Source organism: Stylophora pistillata, chromosome 1 (assembly GCF_964205215.1).
Source record: "Stylophora pistillata chromosome 1, jaStyPist1.2, whole genome shotgun sequence".
Classification (NCBI taxonomy): Eukaryota; Metazoa; Cnidaria; class Anthozoa; order Scleractinia; family Pocilloporidae; genus Stylophora; species Stylophora pistillata.
Window position 1 is genome coordinate 8149214 of NC_142519.1, and position 26782 is coordinate 8175995.

The window sequence follows — 26782 nt, forward strand, 5'->3', positions numbered from 1 at the left end:
AATGTTTTAACGTTTTTATAACGGTTCTGGAGTCACCACATTTCGACTGATATACTATACTGTTAATCTTCATAAAGTTCATTAATCATCTTTCCCATCTTAATAAAGGAAACTTATCATTGTTTAGTAATAGCGGGGAAGATTTGGATAATCGAATTAACTAGATACTTAATTCCATTAGAGTAAATCGCAAGTTCAAAAGCTGCACGTTCGAAAGTCATTTTGGCTGAGACTGTACTATTAAGAAATAAACCACTCTTGCTATCGGTTTACCGGCTGATAAACCCCGCGGGATGTTAGAGGAATACGAGAAAAATTTGTAAACCCCGAGGCGCAAAGAGAATGATAAATCCAATCTTATTTTGTGATAAAGTCAATGATTCTCGTGAAAACCGTCAAAAGTCAATTAGTAGAGACTTTAAGATTGAGGTTTTCGACTAAGAACGTCAAACCACAAAAGTCTAGGTTTGACGTTTTCAACGCACGTTTTCGACGGCAACAGGTAGGCTTTCACGTTTGGGATTTTCCTCGGGGATTCTTTGCTTTTTATCTTTAATTATCTCCCGTAGTGATGCTATAAATATGTGAAGTAGTTATTTTGTCAGGATAAAGAGAAGAAATTAAGTCGAAAGAGTGCATGTTAAGCGTTTTGTCCTCTCTCTGAAAACAATCGTTTTCAGAGGCAGCAAATCCAATATGGCGGTGATAAATACTGTACGTGTGTTTTAACCCTTTGATGGGCATTAAGTGTTTAGATATTTTTCTCTCTTCCGTTTAGACCCCAGCAGTATCATGGCTTTTATGTGGCCCAGCGTGAAGGATGATATCGCCCTCGCAACTGAGGTTACCAGAGAAAGGCTTGCAAAGCCCAGCGAGTGGGACAAGATTGCAGAGTCGTTAAGTAAACTGTTCTCAGATGATAAGAAAAAGGGAAGAGGGTGCCGCGAAAGAGGGTGGAGAGGATACTAACGTAAAGTACAAGGAAGAAGATGCCAAATCTCTAAAGAGGTAGGAACTAGGAACTATTTTTAATTCAAATTAGTCATTGAAAACACTGTTAAAATCTGATGCCTGTGCTGAGTGGATTTATGCCGTGGCTTGTGAAATGCAAAGTTGCAACCGTTGATTTATTAGAACAACTAGAATACCCTGTCGCTTGTCATTAGCAGGTCAGGCAGCGAGGAAGAGTACAGTGAATTAGAGCAGCTATGTGAAGATATAGAAATCTTTTGAGAATTTAACGAATCAATTTAAACCAATCTAAAACATCCCGATTTATGTGGCAATAGCGATTTCCGGCGCATCATATTCAAAAGGAAAAATACAAAAATTACGACTGGTTCGATTTCGCTGCTGAAACCGCTGATTTCTATCTTTGAATTTTTGACGACTGACATTGACTAGCCTCTAAATTGATTAGCTTTATGGCTCATTACTTTTATGAATTGGCGGCGAACGAGTTTGGTGGATGAATTTGTTGACATGCCATTTGCGAGAAATTAAAAATATCAGCACAATGTGGCAGACGTTAAGTTAGCCAAACCTACAGTTAGGCAAGGTTTTTCGTTGATTCATAGATCTTTGTGCCTGTAACATGTATAAATTTGTTTCGAGAATGAGAGGTTACAGTTTTTAGAAACTAATTTTAAACTTGAACAGCCGAAACCGCTGCGACATACGATATCAAGACCATTGACCGCGTTGCCATGGAAGCTACAAGCAGCTGCAAAATGAGTTGAGAAATGTTACTATCACCAGAGATAATTGTTCACCATATGATCCAACATAATGTATCCCCCCATTCCCCCCTTTGTAATGCTGGTAGCTAAGGAGTATCATGTAAAAAACTTCGATGAACAATACTGAATCGGGGAGGGGGGGTAGTATTCGGGTTTTTTGCTCAAAACCACTTCTTTACCATCTTATGAAGTAGGGAAATGCTATTTTTTTTTCTCAAGGTGTCTCAACATTTTTGCTATTGTACTATTGGTTGTCTGGTTTCTGTTAGGGTAAAAAGAAATCCTCTTCCTTTACTTGTGAGATGAAAAGCGCTAGGAAAGATGTCTACAAACATGATTGATTTTGGAAATGGAGATGTCAGTAGGATACTTTTGTTGAAGCATGCAATTCTAATGAGCAACCTTCCAAATATCACCCAAGAAAGCATTTACATATCATATCAAACTCACGGGGTACAAATAGTCTCTTACTGAATTTCGTGACCACGCCCACTTCATCGGCCCACTCAAATCGAGTGCGATTTTTGGATGTTATATCATTTTGCCGACTCTCTGTATAAAAAGTTAACAATGTACCACCGAAATATTGTACTATAATATCATGGCTTTCCATTTTGTGTATTTTCGTACTACAAAGTAAAGTTTTTCCTTCGTCATTTTCACCTTTTCCCGAGCGGGTCTGTCAAAATTAAGAAGGCGTTCGTGGTCAAAACAAGACCGAGCAAGGAGTCTTGGGCGATTTCTCTCTTACGCAAGCGCAAATTGAAAATGTACCGCCAAAATCAAAGAGAGGAATAAATTTCCTTGTTTTTATATGTAAATGGTCGAACAAGGAGCAGATTGAACCTCGTCAAATGGCTAGTCAAAACAGCCACACCTTCCTCCTTTTGCTCGTTTCGTGTTTTATAAGCGTGAAAGCAGTGGGAGAAGAATCGGGTAGCTCGGAAAGCGCTTCACCATCGTTTACTTACGAGATAAACAAGTAAGATTTGTAAAGTTATTTTCCGAAAGAGTCGGAATAAATACATTTTTTTCAGGTTACATTTCTGCTTTTACCCTAAACGTCGTCCAATAAATTTTTGTTGCAGCCTACTAATCTATACAATTTCGAAGGAAAATATTCAGATGCTTCACCGTCCCCGAAGGGGGTTCTGTCCTGGTGTACCGGTTCACAAGGGAATTACTATTGTTCTTTCTTTATTTAGGAGTTATCGGTTAGCTATTGTGTATTGTTTGGTCTTTTGTATTGGCTCTTGTGAACCGGTACACGAGGACAGAACCCCGAAGGGTCTCCACTCATCGAGGCGTGTACTGTAGCCAACGTAGTGAATTTTCAGTCTCTTGTTGTGTTTGTCAACCTCCGTGACTTCAACATCATACAATTTTGTATCTTTTCTCTGTGAAATGACCTTTTTAACAGGGGTGTATGCTGATTATTCGTTGTGGAATCGCTTTGGTTCTCTTATCTCTCTCTTTAGCTTGTCCGCCATTTTGAAAATTTGCTCAGGAGGGCATCTGGGTTAGCGGCCGCGCCAAGCTGGAACCGACAAAAACAAATGTCCATCGCAGTGGGGAAACAGTTTGATATGAAAATGGTGTTTTTCGCGTACGCAGAATCAAGGAGGTAAGAATACCTCTCACTTTATTTTATTACAGAGCTCAGCCTTGTGGCCGATAACGCGCTTTCTGATTGGCTAAGAGCGAGATCAGAGCAGGGCATTATACAATGGTAATGCCCACGGGCCGATTCTGACGAATTATGCAAGTGAGAGTACACAGACTAGTGCCGTTGCGACTCTTTTCGCATTTTGAAAATTCGAGCGTATAAAAACGACGAGGGCTGATTAACAGTCAGAGAGAGTAGAATCAATTCAATACATGCAACTAAAATTTGTTTAGGAGATTAGTAAAGGTACAGACTTAAACTGTCTATGAGATTGGGCTGGAAGGAACGGGGTAAACAAACAAGAATGAATTAAAGTAAATAAATAATCAGTTTATTTAACCTTTAGGTAGTTTTAAACACTAAATTAGAAGGGAGACAATAAAATTCATTCAATTCTACACAGAACACAATACACTTGGCATAACACGCAAAAACAATTAAGCCCTATTATAACTGTGAGTAACGAACTTACTAAGGCGGTCTGTTCTGAAGAAGCGGAATTGAGAACAGGAAAAACCGGATTTCAACCCGTACCCATGAGCGACATTCGTAGGCTCTGGCAGCAGGTGTGCAAGGAAGCCAAACTCCTTGATATTAGGTATAAAACGCCTGCAAGCCTCATCACGGCGCGCCAACAGAGTAGGCAAGCCGCAGCTCACGAGTGCAGACTCATAAGAGCAATCTGGATTCTCAGTGCAAACATCTGAACGCTTTCACCAAGTGAACCAGACCGGCGGGTAACGAGGCCTACACCGGAGATGCAAATTCTAAAATGAGCCGTACCAGGCTACAATTCTTGGGTTTCAGGTGACGTCACAAGCTTTGCTGAAGTTAGTGTCCGCCATGTTGGTGTCCCTCGGGTGTCAAATTTATGAATAATTAGTCGATTTCTAGAGTGAAACCCTCTCTCTTATCGCCGTATTATTTCGCCAACTACATTAATATCCAGAAAGAAAAAAGCGTTAAAAGTATCTGGCATTCATCTTAAGGTATCCCAGTGCTCTCTGAGTATGCCGAAAGCTTAGAAAGTTGGAAGGAAAGATGTTTGCAAAAGATCTTGGTCATCGGGGTTGACCCTGCAAACATACCAGCCGAGAAGTTCAGTCCAAAATGCTTGCCTCCTGTAGAAGTGTCGGACTTACCGAGTTACCTCGTTCTTGAGACCAGCTTCTACACCAAGAAGCAGTTGAAGGCGTTCAAGAGTCTAGAGGCGTTTAATCAAATGGCATCGGGATTTGTAACCTCAGTTGTAGGCAAAGTAATCGCCGGCAAGTATGTCGTGAGAGCACGAGTTTGGCATTCACAGGCATATGAATGATCCTTTAGTGAACATTTGGGTCATTTCCGAAAACGATGGGACTATCTTGTAAGCCCATTGCTTGGGATGCAAAGCTGGACTGGCTGAGTCATGCTCGCATATCGCGAGCGTTTTATTTTATGTTAGAGGCAACTACTCGAATTCATGGCAAGCTCGCTGGGTGTCACGAAAACTCAGACCCCTCGAAGTGTTCTCCAAGCTTCCGAAGTGCTCCATGATTCGATAGTGCTTAGCATAAAGCATGAACCAATTGTTTTATAACATAACCGGTGGAATAATGCAACAAATCCGACGCGAAAGACGGATAACAATATCAGGAGTGATTCTTCAGTGAAGCGAATCGTGACGGCGCCCAGCAGATGCCGAGTCTTCTTTCCCGTTGTTTTTCTCTTTCTGCCTCATTTAGGAACTCTAGCCCAAGGGTCGCAAAATTGTCTTCGTTTTGGGACTGGTGGGCCTAGTCTCTGTTTGTATCCATTATTATCGCGAAATATTTAAGAATTTTAACAGAGCGACAACAAGAATCTGTACGACGAAGTACAAAACAGTTAACAAACGTCCCTTTCGGCTTGTCAAAATCACGCCACATTTTAATACTTTGGTGTTGGAGCAAGCGCATTTGATCCCGTTAACTGTGAATGAAAAGCTCAAAATTAACGGGAAAAATGGAGGAAATCTAAGCTAAATGAAGTCTTGTGTCACTCTAAAATGTTTTCATACTCAACGATTGGACGATTTTGCGAAACGTGCAACTTGCAGCCTTGTTTTTGCTACTTCAGTTGGATCAAGACCCAAAAGGTCAAAATACACGAGGGGTTACCAGGAGTGATCATGAGTCGAGTTTATCCCTTGAATTTTCGAGGGGTCTGAGTTTTCGGGGTCTGAGTCTTCGTCACACCCCAAGCTTGCTTGCACTAAGGTAAAATGCTCATGGATTTTGCCGACATATGTCATTGAAGTGCCGTATGCGAGGGCTAAAGACATCGATGTCTCATCGGCTAAGAAGCTCAAAGAAAAGCTCGACCAAAAAATCGAGGATCTACAACAGCCGCAAGCCTCCAACCAACTGTGGTGTGATTTTGACGAGCCGAAAGGGACATTTGATTACCTTTTTGTACTTCGTCGCACAGATCCTTGTTGTCGCTCTGTTAAAATTCTTAAATATTTCGCGATAATAATGGATACAAACAGAGACTCGGCCCACCAGTCTCAAAACGAAGACAATTTTGCGACCCTTGGACTAGAGTTCTTAAATGAGGCAGAAAGAGAAAAACAACGCGAAAGAAGACTCGGCATCAGCGCCGTCACGATTCGCCTCACTGAAGAATCACTCTTGATATTGTTGTTCGTCTTTCGCGTCGGATTTGTTGCATTATTCCACCGGTTATATTATAGAAAAATTGGTTCATGCTTTATGCTGTGCACTATCGAATTATGGAGCACTTCGGAAGCTTGGAGAACACTTCAAGGGACCTGAGTTTTCGGTGTCTGAGTTTTCGTGACACCCAGCGACCTTGCCATGAATTCTAGTAGTTGCCTCTAACATAAATAAAACACTCGCGATATGTGAGCATGACTCAGCCAGTCCAGCTTTGCATCCCAAGCAATGGGCTGACAAAATAGTCCCATCGTTTTCGGAAATGATCCAAATGTTCACTAAAGGATCATTCATATGCTGTGAATGCCAAACTCGTGCTCTCACGGCATACTTGCCGGCGATTACTTTGCCTACAACTGAGGTTACAATCCCGACACCATTTGATTAAACGCCTCTAGACTCTTGAACGCCTTCAACTGCTTCTTGGTGTAGAAGCTGGTCTCAAGAACGAGGTAACTCAGCAAGTCCGACGCTTCCACAGGAGGCAAGCATTTTGGACTGAACTTCTCGGCTGGTATGCTTGCACGGTCAACCCCAATGACCGAGATCTTTTGCAAACATCTTTCCTTCCAACTCTCTAAGCTTTCAGCATACTCAGAGAGCACTGGGATACCTTAAGATGAATGCCAGATACTTTTATCGCTTTTTTCTTCCTGGATATTCATGTAGTTGGCGAAATAATACGGCGATAAGAGAGAGGGCTTCACTATAGAAATCGACTAATTATTCATAAATTTGACACCCGAGGGACACCAACATGGCGGACACTAACTTCAGCAAAGCTTGTGACGTCACCTGAAACCCAACCATATCTAATGAATTTTGCGCTATAGAAATAATAAAACTATTAAATTATTATACGAAAAAATCCTCAGTCTTTATGCTTTCCACTTTTGCTCGAACAGCCAACAACAATGCATAAAACCATCCCTTCTTTCTCACATGAACTCTTCGTTAGATACGGTTTGTTTACGTTCGAGGGACACCAAGATGGCGGATAGTAAGCGTTGCTAAGCTATTGGTCACGTGGGTGAGACCCAAGAATAAACTGAATAAGATCTGCTGGTGGGAGGCCTGATTTCCTTAAGACTCGTAACGCATGGTGTTGCTTGCGTGCTTTCTTCACAATATAGTCGCAGTGAATAGGCCATGACAAATTATGTGAAAGATGGACAATTTAAGCTCACATCTCAGATGAAAAACCGTAAAAATTTCGAATTGAAAAGCTGTCATTTTACACGATAAAATCAGGATTGTTCATGTTAGCACGCACCTTTGTTATTTTTTTTTTTTCATGGTGCTGTATAAACAAAGGAAATATTTTTGTCATTCGTACCATCGGTCATGACGCTAAGAAGCCTCCTTGTCATTTTATCCATTGGTTATTAACGCGTCATGTGCAGTGCCGTGTCTTCAGTAGTACAAGTTTTACCGTGAGGGTTCCAAATATTCAGAAGAAACAAAAACTCCCAGAGGCTAAATAGAATTATGCTTGAACACAACTCACTGAGTAAAAAATTTGAAACATTTGGCCACAAGTCTGAAGCCGAAGTGGAACGCAACGCAAAATGAATGAATGAATGAATGAATACCTTTATTTAAGTGTCAGTCAGACTAAAATAGCAGTACATAACCACTAAATGGGGACACTACAAAATAAATTAAAAATGACTAAATCCATATATTAATTAAAGTTAAAATGCTAATTGAGCTAAAAATACTAAGATTGGTTAACATGCTAAAATATTTACAATATGTACAAGATAAAATTTACATTAAAAACTTTTTTTACATTAAGTACTGCATAAAATACAGTTGGTACAGTAATTATCGGTCAGTAAAGTATTTAGATCAATCTTACGGATATTTATCTTGAAAGATGATAATGTTGGCAGATCTCTAATGTTCTTAGGTACAATATTCCATAACTTAGGTCCAGTATATCTGATAGAAAAGATAGTCTGGTTAAAAGGTACTAAAGTACTAATGGAAAAAGACTGGTATACTTACCCAGCGACAGCTTTTGACAACTCAACCAAACGATTTAAAAAGGTAAGCTTAACTGCTATGATGATCAAAAGAAGAATCCTCTGCTAAAGCAAGTCTACACAAAGGCTATAAAGATGTGGTTGATGAAAGTGTAGTAAGATCGTCCGGGTGAGTGCGTATATAGTCCTGTGAAGACTGACAGTTTCTAACGAAACTGTGGTGCTGCGTCGGTGGGGGTAACAAGGTAATTTGAATTGGCACCGTAACGGCTGATTTAAGTCATCATCAGAGTCAAGATGTGGTTTAAGTGGAACTTGAGCGATGTGATATTTGGTAATTGCAGGCCGCTTGCAGATATCTGCATTGACACTTTAATGAACACTTTTCCTGTTGATTGATTTATTTGCCGGAAGAGTTAAAATATTAGCAGTATTTAAATGTACATGTATTATTTTCCTGGCAGGAACCTCATTTGGAAACCAAGGGGCTAATGATTATGAGCTCCCCCACAACTAAGACTAGAAATACAGTTCTCATGCGTGAACTGTTATCAACGAAACGTAGTTAAGATTACAATTAAAAAAAAAAAGCATAAAAAGAGAGGCAGGAAGGCACAAAAACATTCTGCAAAAATTCAGCAAACTATATATACTTGAATAAAATTTGGAAAGGAGCAATGCTTATAGAAGAGAAATAGTAGGGATGTTTCATTGTGATAAGAGAATTATTTGAACTAATAGCGCTATCAATCTTTTTGTCTAAATACTTCAGAAGTGCACTTGGATAAAACGAGTTCGTTTTTTTTCCGTGTATAGTATGACGATGCAAAAGTGAAACTCTTGAGCATTTTTTTTTTTATCACTGGCTTTGTTTATATTTAATGGAAATAATGGATTAAACCATAATAATGCCTACCTTGGAGAGGTGTGACAAGTAAAACCATTTGAAATATGAAATAAATAGGTGCTCGTATTCAAGTAATGAAGGCTATTTTTCTTCGATGTATTGCACTGCTGTAATATACTAAATTACGCCTTGTTTCATATAGGTCGGGTTTTAAAAAATTATCCTTCTAGGAGAGCATCCGTTCTACGAACTTGTTTTATAATCTTTTAATTCATCCTTTCCTTCGCTCAGTCAATAAATCAATGTCTACGCTATTCTATTTTTTATCGTTCTATGACAGAATCATCTCTAGCGATTTTTTAAGGTTACTTCCCACCTTCACAGGCCGAAAAAATCGTTTTCTCTTTAATTGGACTAGACTGAAGTTAAAAATTTTACCTAACGTTCATAAGGGAAAAAAAAATCTCAAAAAGCGTCTGACTTAAATGGGAAAACGTATTTTTAAATAAAAGTTAATAGACCAGGAAGGCGTCATAATCTCGTAAATGGACGAACCCCCTGGGAGAATAATTGCGGCATTTTCATGTTATCTGCATATTATGTTTTCATCGCGCACTTGACAAAATTCACACCTAGAAGGTCTCTGCTAGTGGAACGTCTTTTCTCACGGATAACAAAAAAAATAAAAACTAGAGAGGAATCTTTGGGCAAAGAAAAAAACAAGCCCAAAGTAGAGGGAAATGGCATTATTTTGTCAGGAAGAAAAGAAATGAAAAACAGTCCTGGCACTCCTCTCCACTCTGGCATCCAAACCGCGAACAGAGAAGTCGTCATCAAATCTACATTTGTCGTACATAAGGTTAAAAATGAATCGGCCTTGATACAACATAGGCAATCGCCTCGAATCATAGTAATATCGAAGCGCCTCTGGCCAAATAAAGAACTCTCCAGGGGATCAATAGGAAGGTTGTTACGTCTGCCCTACTGCCAAACAACACCTTCCGGGGAGTCGTGCGTGTAATTGGACCGGACGCTCTTCGATATTTGAATCCCGTAGTAAGAGGGGAGAGGGGGGGGGGGGGGTGGGCTTTGGAATTTTCGGTTTTGCAGTTTTGACTGTTTTTCGGATCGGTTTTTCGGTTTTTGTGCCAAAAAGGTTCGGATTTTTTGGTTTTGGTGTTCAGAGCGGTTTGCGGATTTTACGTGTTTTTGCATTCGATTTTCGGTTTTCACGAAAACTCTGATGCGGTTTTCAGTTTTTCCTTTTTAACCCCATTTAAAGGTGAAAATGTGGCGGTTTTGTCAGATTTGCATGCGGTTTTCGGTTTTGCTGCCTTTTTTCGTCGGTTTTTCGGTTTTGGAGGTTTTTTTCTCCGGTTTTGCGGTTTCCCAAAGGCCCTAATACGCCCCTCAGTAAAGGCAAACGGATTACGCTAAGTATTGCCGTTAATGACGGGAAGACCCCAAAATCACACACAACACGCTTGAGCCGCCTTTGATCAAACCAATGTATTTCAATTAAAAAAAGAAAAAAAATATATATATATATATATATATATGCAGTTATATATATATATATATATATATATATATATATGAAAAATAAATCAAGTATGAGATATTCTGCATATGAGACACTGAAAAGAAAATTTCCTTCTCAAGAAAACTGAAGGACAAAGAGAGGACTAAAATCGATTTTATTCGCTTGACAGAAATTTGTTATGCAATATAAGAAAATGATGGATGGTCTGAATAGGAGGGTCGAAATATCGGTTAGAGTTTTATTACTTTGTCCGTAGCTGACAAAAGTTTTCGATCAGTTTGTCGGTTGTTGGTAAATCTTAATTCACGACTTAAAACGCAAGTTCATTAAGTTCGATGACATGAGTCCTATAATTAACTAAGCCTGAAATTTAAAGCAGTTACCTCCTAAGCTAGAGTGCTCTTTTATCTAACTACAAATATCAATAATACGTATGATGCACGATCCTTCGCAGTAGATAGCGCTATTTATGCAATAGCGAAAATCAGACCTGAAAAAAATCAGGCCTGTACGGGATTCGAACCACTGACCTCTGCGATACTAGTGCAGCGCTCTACCAATTGAGCTAACAAACCAACTGGGAGCAGGCCGTTAAGTTGATTCGTAATAAACCCGTGAAAGTCATAAATCAGATACAATGAATATATGAAGTTCATATATTTTGAACTGCGGTATTACAGGCCTGCGGTATTATCCCGTACAGGCCTGATTTTTTTCAGGTCTGATTTTCGCTATTGCATAAATAGCGCTATCTACTGCGAAGGATCGTGCATCATACGTATTTAATACCGCAGTTCAAAATATATGAACTTCATATATTCATTGTACCCAAATATCAATAATGTCGGACCATGTCCATCTTACGTTAGTATTTCATTGTCGCTATTTGGTAATCTTTTTTTTCCTTTTGTCGGTTGCCAGTTATAGTTATCGCCCTTTGTCGTTAGTCGATTAAAACCACACAGACCCACATGATAAACTCCGTGTACGGTGATAAAATCAGCGATGATAGGTATGCGGTCATTAACTAAGTGTAAGGTCAAGGACTGGATATTGACTGAGTTCTTTTAAAGATCAAAGCTAATTTCCAGCTATCATGCCGAACAAGTTTGGTTAATAAAGGATGAATTTCAGGAGAATATTTCAAGGATGACTTGTTTATTTTCGAACGCTAATAGCGATGGTGCGTGTTCGTTTCATCTAACAAATTGAAAAACTAAGTGCTACGATATGTTTTATACATTTCTACAAACGTGAGATAAAACGTATGACAAAACCATTTCTATGCTTTCATATCATCATCACCTCATATTCATCGCGCAGAATACTATTTTCAATGAGCGTAATATCAATTTACATGTCTAGAACTTATCAGCTGTGATTGGTAAGTAAATTTAGCTTTGAGTCGCATAAGCAGATTTCAGCTGCTGTCAATCAAACGGTTTGTTGCGTGATGTCAGTCCCAATGTGCGATAGAGTTAACGATAGCGCACTAATTAAAGGCCGGCCGCACTGTTCACAAAGCGCTTGCAAATTCGTGTGCAACGAAATTTTTTTTTTTTTACCCAAGAGATGACTAAACAAACTCCTGTTGGTCAAAACTTCATCGGAATTGTTGAAATAATTTCATGTCGACCAGGCGGTTTAGAACCTGTCATCTGGCGGCCCCCTTTTCGAGTTTGAAATGCGGCGGCAGCGGACTTGAAATAGCGGTGCTCAGTCAGCGATTTACCCGAGACTAAGTGAATTGTTTTACGTTAACTTACTTGTTCATAAGAGATATAAGAGATTTGAAAGCGCGAAAAAATCGCTTAATCATTCAGGGTCATTCTGAGCAGTACGTTGCATATGTCACTTGCATTTACTTGAAACGCGCACTGAATTTACTCGAAACCGCTGATTTCTTTTCTTTTTACTTTTTTTTTGATGACTTAATAGCTATTAGAAGTTATAGTTCAGCCCTAAATTTTCTCCGATTCTTAGCTTTTTGACATAATATTTCGACATCTTTTTAAAATTTAGACTGGTAGCTTTGCTTGTATATATAAGTTTTAGGTTTCTGTACACTTCGCGTGTTTGGTAACAAATAATTAAAGGTCAACTAACCGACATGGAGTAGTTTTCTCCTTGCCAAAAAAAAAAAAAAAACACTATGAGCCTCCCCCGGCTGCGTATCGACCCTCCCCAATTTGTAAAATATTTACTAATGACCCTCCCCTCCGAAGCCCCGGCCTACCCCCCCCCCCCTCCAATAAAACACGTACCTTCCCAAAGTATGGCTACTGGATTCCAATGTATGGCTGCGAATTATTGACATTTGTGACAGGCTGTACGCACGAATAAATATTTGATTGATCTGCATTTAGTGGGTTTTGACTGTTTTTCAACTGGCGCGCGGAAGAAAATGTAGCGGTGAACAATAAATACAATAGAGTGTTTCTGTCTCGGAACTATCGGTCTGATAGTTTCTCGACAGAAACACTCTATTGCTTAATAAGTCTTTCTTGTTCCGAAAAGAAAAGAATAATTAAGGGCTACAAAAACATCAAGAGAAAAACAAACAAATAAGCGACCACCTAAAACAGCTTCGCGCCTGAGGGAACAATTAGATAATTATTCACATTTGGATCCGTTTTGATAAATCAAAACATATGAAAAGGACCGTCGATAATTGATTCCTTCGAATTAACATGTTGAAGCGTACGAGACATCAGCCAGGCTTTTACAAAACGTTGCTGAATAATATTTGCGATCGCGCCTGTAATTCAAAATACCGTCCGGAGGTAAAGCCAACTGCAATGGGCGTTTACGAAGTACAGCGAATTGTTGCAAAATGATTTAAAGGAAGAAAAACAGAATACTTCATCTACTGGCAGAATTACCCCCCTTGTGAAAATACGTGGGAACCAGCGGAACACTTGCCGGAAGATCTGTCATCACCACCTTAGTGAACAGCCCTGTCGATGAATGTAGAGAGAGAGAGATTGTCTCTACTATTCAAGAAGGGTTTAAAACTGTCCCCGGTTTCCAATGAAACTGTCACCGTGCGGCACGATGTATATACTGCGAGCGATCTTTCCTGAGTTTCCGTCAGATCTCCGGGGGAGTCTATACCTCGCTAGTGGAGACGAGCTGATAGCAGGAGGCCTTGGTTCTTCTTTGAAAAAAAAAGGTCTGACTATAACAAGGGGTGTCTGTCAGGTCGACGCTCCTGTCCACCTGAAGCTGTTTCTTCGAAAGTCGCCTGCCTTCCTTGACGAGCACAGCCACAAAACGGCTTCCCGTCAAGTGGAAAGAGTTCAAGTAAAGTTCGCGAAGAGTTATTTCGCCGGAAATTTGCAGTGAGCAGAAAGCTGTGTTATACAACGGCTTTTTTATAAGCCATCAATCATGATAAAAGCTCGTGGCCAACTTCACTCTTGTTAAGTAAAGTTAACCGTCTTTATGATTTTATTTCGAAAACCAAAACAAAACAAATGAGGACCATAAAAGAACAATTACGATAATTTTATTGGGAAAAAAATTAACAACTCATGTTTGTAACACAATATTTAGGGACGGATTTCTTCCCTGTCTCTGCGGCCCTACAAAAAAAAAAAAAACAAAACAAAAAAACAAACAAAACAAACAAAAAAGACAAAACAAACAAAAACAAACAATTTAAGGTTTTGGAGTGCTACAAGTTAAAGGCAAATTTGGCTGCTTTGCGCTTTCCTAGCAGATTATAACACAAGACCGCTCCAATTACTATTATTACTCTAGAGTGTCATGTGACACAAATATTGTGAGACAAATCTTCTCCAAAACTAACTCTAGCTCCTTTCAATGCTTTAAAAATTTTGCGATACCAGGAACCATGTGAAATATTATAATAGGCTAAAAAACTAGATTGACTTACTCGAAATGTTTCTGAGGCTCAGTTGGTACGTGATATTCTTGTCCCCCGTGCATACTTAGCGTAGATAAGCTCGAGAGGGGAGCTTATTTTTACTTTCAATTGCAAAAAAAAAATGTGCAAGAGAAAAAATAACTTACTTTTAAACTTACTCTGTGTGCCTGTTCCAAAAAATAGTTTTCAAAGTGGTAGGGATACTGTTTTTATTGATTTTTTAATATTTTTCTTTAGTAATTCCTGACAGTCACGAATAAAACCGTGGGATAAAAACAATAAAATTACTAGAATAAGAAAGATGGTAGATTTTGAGTTCCCTAAATCAAAGAAATAGAGGAAGATGTCTTTCGTCTTGTCACGAGCCTGGGACAAAGTCCCGATTGTTCTTAAACAAATTAGAGCTAGGAACAAGCGTAATATATTCCAGATCAGAAAGCTGTTGAGTTGATAAAGAGGAATTTCTTTCTTTTTCTTTTTTACGCATTGGCCACGACACAAGATACGAAACATTCTAAGATTTTGACGCTTTCAAAATAAAGGCTAACTATTCTAAGACCAATGCAAAGGTTAAATTTATGAGTTTTTATGCTTAACAATTAAATATTTTTGCCGTTTTACGGCTAACAGTTTAACCCCATGTAAAAGTAAGTGCGAAAGTAAGTGTGAAATAAGACTGTAACCGTGAACATGGCTATATAAAAGCCAGGAGGTCTAGACTGCTAAATGTTACAACTTCCGAAAGTAGCTGCGAAATATTTTAGGGTTTGATTAACGTCTCCGTGATTAGTTCCTTTAAATTAAAAAAAAAATTTAGTCAGCGTTTCAGTTCAGGATAAGACCCCATGTAATCAAGATCGTTTCTAAGCTAGAAGACAAGTTAGACCGTAATCCTCGATAAAGTAGTCAAGACCCGCAAGCGTTGGTAAGCAAGAATTTAATTTGTGATTATTTTAACTCGTAGTTGTGATTCAAAGCAAAACCTATCGCTGGTTTTTTACTATTCTTGGTTCTTTTAACTGCCACTTGCTCGTTGCCCAAATCGATATTAATCTTGAAGAGGTAATTTTTTCACGTAGCGATTTCAGTTAACCGCTTCGATATAAGAACAAAGGCTGATAGTTTCGAAAGAAACTGTTTGGGGCTGCGTCGGTGGGAGTAACGAAATAACTTGGATATATCAACAAAGTTCAAATGATAAATTGGCCACCGTAATGATTACAAAAGCTGACGTTTCGAGCGTTAGCCCTTCGTCGGAGCGAAATATATACATAAGAATCGATATAAGAACGCCTCAAAGAATAGGAAAGGAATAAAGAAAGAAAAGATCCTATATTGGTTTGGTGTTTATCGCATGCGTGTGTATCAACCCAAGAATCGAGTGCAAATTCTAACTTGAAAGGGAACATTTACACTCGTTCCGTCCAGTTGTATGAGTAACGTAAATTACGAAACTTAGCGAGCAAACATTTCCTAGAATTAACTTACTTCAGCAAAATTTAAAAGATGTTGGAGTTAGGCTTAGAAACCAATGATTGACTTATCTTAGTTAGTTGACTTCAGTAGTGAATGGCTGTCCATTGCCACCAGAAATAACTACTTTGCCCTTGTTCTGAATCTTCACAAAGGCTGCTGGTGAGCTTGGGCTTTAGCTCTTTTAAGAAGGAGAAATGTCGTCCCTGTTTATGTAGTTTACTTATGTTCGTCTGCGTTCGTTCCTCCAACTCAGCCGCCTTTAACAGCTCACTGTCGTGGCCTGTAGCGAAGTAACATGAGGAAATTTAAAAAGAATAAAGCGAAGCAAAATTCAAGGTTAAAACAGATAACTTACTAGCAAAAAGGAATAAGAAACTTCAAATTACCTTTCACCGGAAAGCAAGCCGAAGAAGATTTTGGTATTCTTCGACAGACCAACAAGCCACATGTACCAGACACCGCGGAAATACGTTTTCGTGACGTCACAGTAACTGGTCAGTGGTCATCAACTTTAGGCTGCCAAGCGGTTGAATATGTTCCATATGAAGACATCGGCTTTTTGCGTGGTTTTAAGTTGGAAAATATGCATGATACTTCTCCTTGTTTGTTATATTTGATCCTTTGAATTAGTTTTTAATACTAAAACCACGTCTTAACAACTAGCGGTATAGGGGAGTAATTTTGTGTGCTATTTGCTGACTTAGGCTGGCCGTCCAGTTACGAAGCGCGATCTTGGTTCTTCAGTCGCCCTCGCCTTCACAAATGCCAATAACAGCGATAGTTATCCAGACAAAGCAGGAGATTAGTTCTGTAAGATACTTTACCAGCGAGTCTGAAGACTGGTTGGATTTTTAAGTGTTATTAGCATGAAGCGATACAGATAATTATTGTGTTTTGAAAATATTCATACACTCACCGCCGACGTGCGGTGCCTTCTCATTTTGGTAATTATTCGCTCTGATGAGAATTTTACCTTTATAGACTGATTTTTTCGCCATTCCACCCTTCTGATTTTCTGTGCCTTTAAGAACGGGTGCCAGTAATCAAAATATGAAAACATTTGTTCATTTCATATACTTGCAGTTTTATCATCAAGTTATCTCGTGAACAGGCACAACCAAACGTACTAAAGACGTGTAATAGAGATCTACTATCAACTGCTGTCAATAAAGGCTTAATTCAAGATAAATTATAAATGAACCGATCATGTTGGACGGTCTCAAATATTGCATATTCTCCGCGCCCTCAATCAATCGCTTATATAATAATCTTTGTCGAGCCTTTGCGCAGCAAACAATTCACAATTTCTTCGATTTCCACTTCCTTTGTAAACATCACTAAACAAGCGTTATTCTGTTGCAACAAAAGCTACTTCAATTTCCCAAACAGCTCTAATTGTTTACACGAAAGCATTTTCAATGAAACCCACTTTATTATTATTATTGTTATATTTTTATAACTCAGTCATTTGAAACTTTTACAGGCACATGTATGTTTACCTGAAGTATATTCCACTATCTTGCATGTGCATTGCATTAATTTACGCAAACAATCAACCACTCTTCTTCCATTCATTTTTTTAAGATTAGCTTAGCTTTGCTTTACATACACATCACATGCGCTGCCGCTGTAAGGATAATTATGATCCCCATCAGTAATATTACATCATATCCCTACAGAACATTGTTATGAAACATTCCCATTTGACTTGTAGCCATTTTCTTTCAAGGTGGCAAAATATATGTATATTGCTGAAATTAGTAAGAATTTCTTATTGACTAAAACTAGTGTAGTCATACTAGTGCTCCCCTCCCCAGTAATAAGTTGGGAAAAGGACATTTGTATGGTGCTTGTTTACGTTTGGGAATATCCCATCCCTGATGTTTATTTGACTGGATGGGCACAGCAGTACACAGGCTAATTACAAGCTTTTGGTTACTCCTCATGACTTAGTGTTAACTGGGAATTGACAGCTGGCTTAATCTAATCAATTTTCTCCTGAACATTTTTAATAAACAACTTTGACTTCAGGAATACTTCTGATAATTTCCCTCTGACATTTCTAATTTGGAAGATTAATCATCATAATCTTTATGTTCTTTCCACCTCCATAAACACCCAACATAAGTTCTTTGTTTATAATTCAGGCAGCTTCTGAATATAAGAAATCAAGTTTAGAAGGTAGTTGATTCATTCAAGGCTGTTGCAATGAAAGAAAAGACAATACAGTGCTTTATTCACATAAATTGATTAAATTATATTATTATAATTATTTTACCTTACAGTACTTTTGTTTTTTAAACATTTTTTTTTAAATTTGTTTTCTAGTAGTACCAAGATGGTAATGTTACTTTGTGAATCAGGGAGCTATATAAACCAGAAGTATTCTATTAGCTTAATACATTTTATGTTGCAGATGGCAGTAAGTTAGTAAAGAAAGAATAGAAAAAGCAAAAATAAATAAAATAAAATGATTAGTGAGGGAAGAGCAGCATAAAAAAAGACATACTACAAATTGTTCATAATTGTGATGGGAAAAAAAATACTTGTTGGGAAAGTAAAATTATTGCTCAGAAAAAAAATTACAGCTTAGAAAAAAAAATTACAAACTAAGGTGGAAAGTGAAAACTTAATTTACTACCATTACAATGGACATTTTGTACTCAAACATACCTCGGTTTATTCTTCCTCTGGTTGAGCCAATTTTTGTATTTTGGGGGGCTTCAGTCCTAAACATGTTACAGTTATAGGTTTTTGGCCTAGTATGATACGTACAATAACGAGTGGGGATAGAGTGTCCGTGCAACACGGGCATGTTTTGTCTTCTCGGCGAATCTGACCGGAATGCCGTTGACTTACCGATTTATACGGTTCAAGCCACTGCTTTATAAACCTGATGGTGCAGCGTCCTCGGATCACCGCTTCAGCCATTCAAAAACCGTCTCCTTTTTAGCCTTAGTGCTTACGCTCTTCTATAAACAAAACTTACGTGCCACGGAGCCGCCAGCGAAAAACAACAATTTCATATCTTGTGCAACTTCAGTTCGGCTTTGGCAAATTATATAATTGAACTTGAGAACTATCCAAAAGGTCAACGGAGATTCAAAGCTAAGTTTACAGTATTCTTTCTAAGTTTTGCCTTTTTACGCTGTCGATTTGACTCACGGCGAAAACATTGTAAAAGTTAACGGCATTTTATGGTTTCGTCGAGGTGTCCGCTGACCAATAAAATACTGTATCGTGCCTTAAAAAACGTATTTCCGCGGTGTCCATGTACCATGAACATTAACAACCATTGCTTGTTTCTCCTGGAAGACCTTTTTACATTATGATCGGAATTTCTTCACTAGCACGAGAAATGAAACGCTGAACCAGAAAACGTTTTCAAAGACTAACGTGTCAAGTCTCGGAGAAAAAAAAAAAAAAAAAAAAAAAAAAAAACAGAACAAACAAACAAAGAAAAAAACAAAAAGCATACGAACTTTCTTCTGATGTCAGATTTATCGTACTTCGACTTTGCTATGGGGACTATAGGAAACAATGAGATTGAAACACTTGGTAAAGTAAAGCTTACAAACAAATAATAAAATTCCCCCTTGGTCTCCGCGTTTTATAAATATTAATTTTTGCCTGGTTAAAATATGTTTTTTTACTCTTTTCTTCTGCTGGAATGAAAATATTTTAATGAGATATTTGTTTGCTGACATCTAGAACAGTTGGAATACTTCTTAACAAAAGTAAAGAATGGGTGAAATTGACACAAGGTATTAAATTCCCACGCACTTTTTCCATTCTTCCTGTTTTCTCATGGCGTCATCTAATAGGATTCGGTTAGATTAGATGACATAAAAAAACTTTTAACCCCTCCAATTCTCTAATGAATACACCGAATGCAAATATGGCGTCCAATTTGAGTTGCCATTGTTCTGGACTGACTGGCCTCTCACACATGTAATAATCCTTTTGTATTTTCACGTGAAGACGAGGCTAGTCAGTCCAGAACAATGGCAATTCAAATCGGACGCCATATTTGCATTCGTTGTATTACCTGCAATTGCAAAGTGCTACAGAATAAGGTCGTAGGCAGCTATTCCCAGAAACATTCCCGGCCATTGTAAAAACGTAATGAGCGAGATCAATCAAATATTTATAATCTCTGAGGTCTACTGATCCTTGAAAGATTTGGTGGAGCATATTTGTCTCCTTCCTGTTGCCCCTTAATGGAATCCACTAGATCAATTGGTTGGAGGTAGAAAAAAAATTCAAAAAGCGAAGAAACTGACTTTTAAAAATATCGGCAGGACAAGTTTCGCAAATTGTGAAAACTGTGGAAGATTTCACTGAAGCAAGTTGGAGAAGATTAAAATTAAAGTCAAATACCCCCTCCTAATTTTCAGCAGTTTCTAGTAATTAACTGTTAATTATTTGATAAATTTTAACCAATGTTCCTGTGCATTGTATCATAAAAGCCGTTGAAAATTATGATTAGCCTACAAATAGCTGGATAACAAAGCATACTCTTTTCTCGGACGGGAATGCCAAAATGAATAATTCTCTTCATCAATATAAAGGCTCAAAAGTCGGCATGATAGTAAATAAGACCTTCTTATTATTATTATTATTATTTTTATTTTACTTCAATGTAGACGGAGATCCAAATAAATTGAGAAGTTACCTTTAATTTTCGCTTCTTCAAATATTAGTCCAGAAAGGAATAGATATTCATTTATCACTTATTGTGTAATAATATATTTTGTGTCAAAGAATAAAACATTCTGAATGTCATGTTAACGGAGGAAATCCTCGACTCCCACCTTTTGCACCTGTTTTCCTTTCGTTTCCAAAGTGAGGGGCGTCAGTAATGTAGTGTGTAGTGTATAACCGCTAAAAAAAACTCGCTCGTCCTGTTTCATGCGACATCCGCGAAGTTAAGCTCACTTCACACGTTAACAACGCCCATGCGTTTTATCGTTATATATTAAAAGTTTCCTCTCTACGTTTTATTTCGGAACTATCTTCCTTTTACCGATTGACATTGTTTATCGACCATTTTGCTGTCATAATATGCAAGATATGTCATTTCGTTGGGAATAAAATTTTAGTCCACTCGTCATCCATCTCACCCATTTTTCTTTTGAGGGAAAATAATTCGAGAGTCGGTCTCTGTGACTCTTTTCCAGGGTCCGCCTATACTGGCAGCAACTTAGAGAACGTATGGCTTCTACGAGAAATTCCCCTTCCGTTGCAAGTATTGTAGCCAGGACAAGCAGCGCAAGCGTCAACTAAAGCGCGAAAGATCAGCTGGAAAACAAGGATCCATTTCTCCGTAGCAACTTGCGCAATAGTTATTTTATTACTTTTTAGAGTGAGAATGGTTTGTGATTGACATACTAATCAATCAGTGAAGTTTTGGACTATGGATTTTAGTTTAATGCGACCGCAGTCAAAATTTAGAAAGTGTGAAATTTTTTTACAAATTTTTGGATTGCCAAAAGTTGGAAAATATTTGAATTCGCTTCGAAACAGAAGATTTAGCCCTTCTTTGAATGAAACCTTAGTATCGAATTATCCTTTCGTTATTTTTTCCTCGCTTTTTCACCGATAGTTTGGAGCAGCTGGCAAACTTTGGGTTACCCAGAAAAAAATTTACATATTAACTTCGGATTTCGATCGACAACCGTGTTAGAGTTGAGCCACAAAAAAAATTCGACAATTTTTCTTGTGACTTCTAAATTTGATTCGCGTCTTTCCTTTCCTTCTTTGTGGAAATGATCTTTAGCTTTCTTTAATTTTTTTTTTCCGAAAACACAGCATCAAAAAATAGTTATTAAGCATTGCGTTTGTTTTTCTCCTTTCCAAACAACTCAGATGTATTTAAAGGTTCGTCAACGAATACTAAATATGTCATTCGAATTCGGGCCCCGCACATTAAGGCAAATGAGGAAAACATCACGATCCTCCCTTTTGAAGTCTGGCTAATCCTGCTCATTATCATAAACGAAAATATCGATTCTCCGGCAGGATCTCAGTGATTACGACAAATTAAATACGTGGACCAACATCCTCATCTATTTCACATCCACGGCCATTTTGCTTGCTTCCGTCAACTTTGAAATTGTCGGCTTCCGACTCAGGTTCAGGCTCGGAAGCAGCTGGTGTTCTTGACTCATCCTCAATTCGGGCCCTGACGTGTTTTCCTTTCTTGAATCGCATGTTGATTTTTTCTGAGTTGGAAGTTCACACCTCCCTATTTTGAAAACAGCTTGCATTTTTTAATTGAACTTCACTTAGGGTACACTGTGGAAGTTATGTGGGAAAGCGCCATAAGTCGTCCGCTGACTAACACAAGATAATTTCACGTAAGATTCCGGTAGCCTTACACTGAAAACTTCTCATATCATCATGCGTTCACGCCAAAACTTAACAGAACTTTTTTTTTTTTTTCTTTTTTTTTGCCTTGGTCCAGGGAAATTTATTTTAATAAAATAAAAAGGAAAAATAGAGTTGGTCGCATTTTCCATGCGGTGCCTCTAAAGATTATATGAAATTAAACAATTGTTAAAAAGTAATGAAGCATCACATTTTTGTGTTCATAAAATTTGTTTAGTAACAAGAAACATCAAATTTTTGTGTTCATAAAATTTGTTCAGTAACAAGAAGCATAAAAAATTCGTGTTCATATTTTCTTAAAGTTGAAAATAACCAACCGTAACGAACGCTGGAAGTCTTCCTTTTTTCTCTGTGAAAAAGGAAATTTAAGGCGTGGGATGTTTTTCTTCCCTTCCACGTGCACTAACCTTCCGCATGGCAATAGAAAGAGATACTTGAAGTTCTGATTATTTGAATAAAATTGTCCAGGACGTAATACGAAAATAGCTGCTTAGCACTGACAGATAAATATTATCTTCCTTAGAAATGGTTAACATCGGGGAGTATAAATTCAGTTGGCTGCAGCAGTTCTTCCATCATAACTTTCTCACTACTTTCAGAAGTTCAATTTAAGGTAGTTTCAACACTCGAACAATGCCCAGTGTAATACCGAGCTCTCTCAGGATTTTTCTGCTGGTGGTGTTGGTTACTAGGAGTCAAACCTTGGGCGGCCCAATCAGATCGTTTGCAGGTAAATACGTTGCTATTTCTTTTTCCTTGTATAAAAGTTATATTTCTCTTTTGCCAGTACGAACGTGAAATGTACTTTGTTTGTAAAAATTTAGATCTGGTCTTCGTTCTACTCATACTTGCCTTTGACTAAGTCGATTTCTTTTTTTTTTTTAACCAATCACATCTTTTTCTTTCAACAGCTAATTGTGCTGAGCTGTACAAGGCTGGCAAAACCTCCAGCGGTGTCTATACGATTGATCCTGATGGTTTAGGTGACTTTGATGTGTACTGTAATCAGAGCACTACTGGAGGAGGATGGACGGTGATCCAGAGGAGACTGGACGGCTCTGTTGATTTTAATCGTAGCTGGTGCGACTACAAGCATGGCTTCGGCAACGTGAGTGGTGAATATTGGTTGGGACTGGACAAGATAAATCGCCTCACTTGGCGAACAAAGAACAAGCTCCGAGTAGATCTGGAATTTAGAGTCAAGCAGGAAGTTCATCATCCCCACGCTGAGTACGACTTGTTCGTAGTTGAATCGGAATTGAAAAATTATTCCTTGACTATTGGAGAAATGTCAGGTTAGTTATATGTTACGTCATAATTATTATGATTAACATAAATTGAAATGACAAATCAATTCATCGGCTAGATCTTTTACATCGAAAGTTACCCTTACCGAATTTTTATCCGTTGTGCAAACGCCGTAAAAGTAAGGCAATATTTTCAGTTAATTTGTTAAGACATGATTATTACGATTTATGGATTAATGTCTAAAGCATCAAATCGACGATTCAGATAAACTTTTAGGCGGGGAAAGATCAATTGGTTGTAAGCGATGTGACAGTCAAATTGATGATTTAGGTGAAGTCGATAAGGTGTTGGTAAGTTCTATTCAACAGAAGCAGGCACTAGAATAAGGCAGTTTTGCGATCCAAAGCTTTAATTGCTCATACGTAGTATATTGGAAAGTAAAGCCCTTAATCGATGCGCAATTCGCAACTTGCCTCTAGATGATTTGGTTATATCAACTAAGTTGATTTGTAAATTGGCACCGTAACGAGTTAAAAAGCTGACATTTCGAGCGTCAGCCCTTCGTTCTGAAATTACCTTGTTATCCCCGCCGACGCAGCACCACAGTTGTCTTTAAATGGACAACCAATACATTGATTGGATGTCCCTTTATCAGAGGTCTTCCTGAAGCGCTGGTGTGCCGTGTTAATAATTTTTTTTTCCTATAGGAAAAGCGCTATATGAATTACCATTATCATATTATCATAAAAAATTACCTTAATTATATATTTTTCTTTCTTTTTCTCAAAAGGAGATGCCAAAAATTCTTTAGATACCAATCGCCACGCTGAATTTTCAACCATAGATAAAGGCGACACAAAATGTACTAATAGATTTGGTGCTTGGTGGTATCCTAAAAATTCAACTCTCTGTGGTAACTCAAACCTCAACGGTAATTATCACCAAGAGAATGGTATAAGATGGGATCTATGGGCTAACGAACCTAATATACTCACCACCAAAGCTGAAATGAAGATCAAGCCGGAATGTCCCGGAAAATGATTGATGTAAAATGTATGGGATCGTGTTGAAAAGTCTACAACAAAATAAATTTGCAGTGTACTTGTTGATTCTTGTGTAACTAGTTGAGTGTGGGAAGGTTGTCGAATAAAAGTGGCAATGTATAAAAGTTTTGAAGAAGAAATTTTCCTTCAATAGAAACTAGTAGTTCGTGCCATTGACGGGGTTTACAAAGCAATAGCAATAAAGCTCATGAAATAAATACAAAGTTAAAGAAAATAAACATTTATGCAGGGACATGCGGTAGATAGTGGAGCTGTTACTCGCAAAAACCCGCCAAAAATGTTTTCCTCGCACCAGAGTAACACGATCGGTTAGTCATGAGGGCCGTACATATATCTTATTAACCAAGCGCGAGGAGCGTACTAGGATAATATCGGCCCGAGGTCTTGACAGTACGGACCGAGTGCAACGAGGTCCGTACAAAAAAGACCGAGGGCCGATATTCTTCCAGTACGGTCCCGAGCAAGCTTGGTTAATAAGAGATTTATTATACGACTGAGTTCAAAGGGACACAAGTGCAGTATCATTAGAGACCATTCGGGACAGTGCCCCGTCCAATACTGAGAGAATATTGACCGGCAATAGAGTATTTTGATTTGGTTATTGGCCCTCTGACTGCCTGAGTCGTGTAATAATGGGGATTATTGACTTGAGGTCGAAGCAGTACTGACTGACCAAGCGCAGCGAGTTCCGTACAAAAACGACAACCGAAATCGTATGGCAGTTAAAACTTTCATCAGTTAAGTTGAATTGAAAATTTTATTAACTTAAAAGGATTTACAAATCATAAAAAAAGGAAAACTTGACCGAGTTTCTTTAGCTAACAAGCATAGCAACACCCATCAGAGCAAATTTTACAGGCATTGAGGCATATATTTAGATTTTAAGGAAAGCGACAAAACTTTTGAGTCTGTAAAACAGCTAAGGGTTTTTTGTCTAGATTGAACTGTCATAAGTTTCCTTATACGCAGAATCAGAAGGTTTGGGAAATCAGTATTCTATATGCACCTTTGAATCACATAACAAAACGAAGAACTCTCCTTGATAATATGGCTCGTACATTCCACAAAACGAAATATTATATCATTATACAACTGTGTGTAAGATTCTACTGACCCTAAGTGCTGTCGCTTGATAATTTTAAGAACTATTATAGTGTAGCAAGCTGATTGCAACACATTGAAGTTAGTTTCAGATACTAGAACGAATTTTGCTATGTTGTGAACTAAATGATTACCTGAGCTCTGAACACATTCTCAAGTACTCTTTGGCTCTACCCGCTCACTTCAAATCTGCCACTCATTTCATCGTCTGTGATGTTGATAAATGTCCTCTGAAATTGATGAATCAAAGAGAAGAAGAAATGTCAGGTTAGATGTACACAATATACGATAATCGTAATGACAGCAGATATTAAAGATCTAAGTAACAAGGCGACAGAAGAAGGTAAGAAGGTGTCAAAAAATGAGGGACAGCTAACCAAGCAAGAAGTGAACACCGTTTGAACCAAAATAATCTCATCAATATTTTATTTCAGTACTACTTATATTTTGTTTCATCTTCCTTTCGAAAGCAATTTTGATGTAAATGTAATTTGCTTCGTCATTCGAACAATGAGAGTGTTTCAATTTTTGTCGCCGCAAGGTTAACCTCACATGACTCTTCTCAACTCATTGAAAGTCACTTTTCTCAACACTCAGAGATATAATTTTATAACCTTTTCGAGTCTGATTATTTTACTGTTTAACAGATAAAACCTGGAAAGAATGGAAGAAAGAGCTAAGGAATTGCCTAAATTCAATTGCACTCGCCTTATTTCTTGTAAACAGTATCTCATCAGTGTATACCTGCAAATGCATTGCGGTATTCTTTATTTCTTGGACCTACTTATTCATTTAACTTATTCAATCTTAACACAGCGAAATTGCAGAGCTTCGAACAGCGACATGTCAACTTGGTAGAGTTTCAAATCTGAAGGGGGACAAACCCTTCTGTTATTCCACTCCCGGGACGAATGCTTCAAATTACTGATTTAAATGATTTGGAAATTGTTATCTGATAGAACAAAAAAAAAAAAAAAAAAAAACTGATAGAATGAATAAATGTAAACATATCAACAAACACTCCTAATCGAGATGCTTAAATGTAAATTTCTTCCGAGCATTATTAGACGACATTTAAAGCTTCTAAGAGAGTAATATTTATGTGATATCTACGGTGGCCCATAGGGGACATGAC

The 26782-nt window shown here is 38.0% G+C and overlaps 1 protein-coding gene and 1 pseudogene across 1 annotated transcript; one reads left to right on the plus strand and one right to left on the minus strand.

Annotated features, from left to right (window-relative positions):
• LOC148741108 (leucine-rich repeats and immunoglobulin-like domains protein 2) overlaps positions 1 to 22057 on the minus strand; it is a 29384-nt pseudogene extending 7327 nt beyond the window's left edge.
• On the plus strand, positions 389 to 24589 carry LOC148741109 (angiopoietin-related protein 7-like). The gene is made up of 6 exons (XM_088756806.1): positions 389 to 502; positions 779 to 1008; positions 3218 to 3363; positions 22758 to 22964; positions 23146 to 23529; positions 24273 to 24589. Exons 4-6 carry the CDS (start codon positions 22868 to 22870, stop codon positions 24521 to 24523), a joined length of 732 nt encoding a protein of 243 aa, XP_088612932.1. The 5' UTR covers positions 389 to 502; positions 779 to 1008; positions 3218 to 3363; positions 22758 to 22867; the 3' UTR covers positions 24524 to 24589.
• The last annotated feature ends 2193 nt before the right edge of the window (positions 24590 to 26782 follow it).

Coding starts and splice junctions, on each gene's coding strand:
- LOC148741109 (XM_088756806.1), top strand. CDS start 22,868: ATGCCCAGTGTAATACCGAGCTCTCTCAGGATTTTTCTGCTGGTGGTG. Junction 22,965..23,145: donor CCCAATCAGATCGTTTGCAG/GTAAATACGTTG, acceptor TTCTTTCAACAG/CTAATTGTGCTGAGCTGTAC. Junction 23,530..24,272: donor GACTATTGGAGAAATGTCAG/GTTAGTTATATG, acceptor TTTTCTCAAAAG/GAGATGCCAAAAATTCTTTA.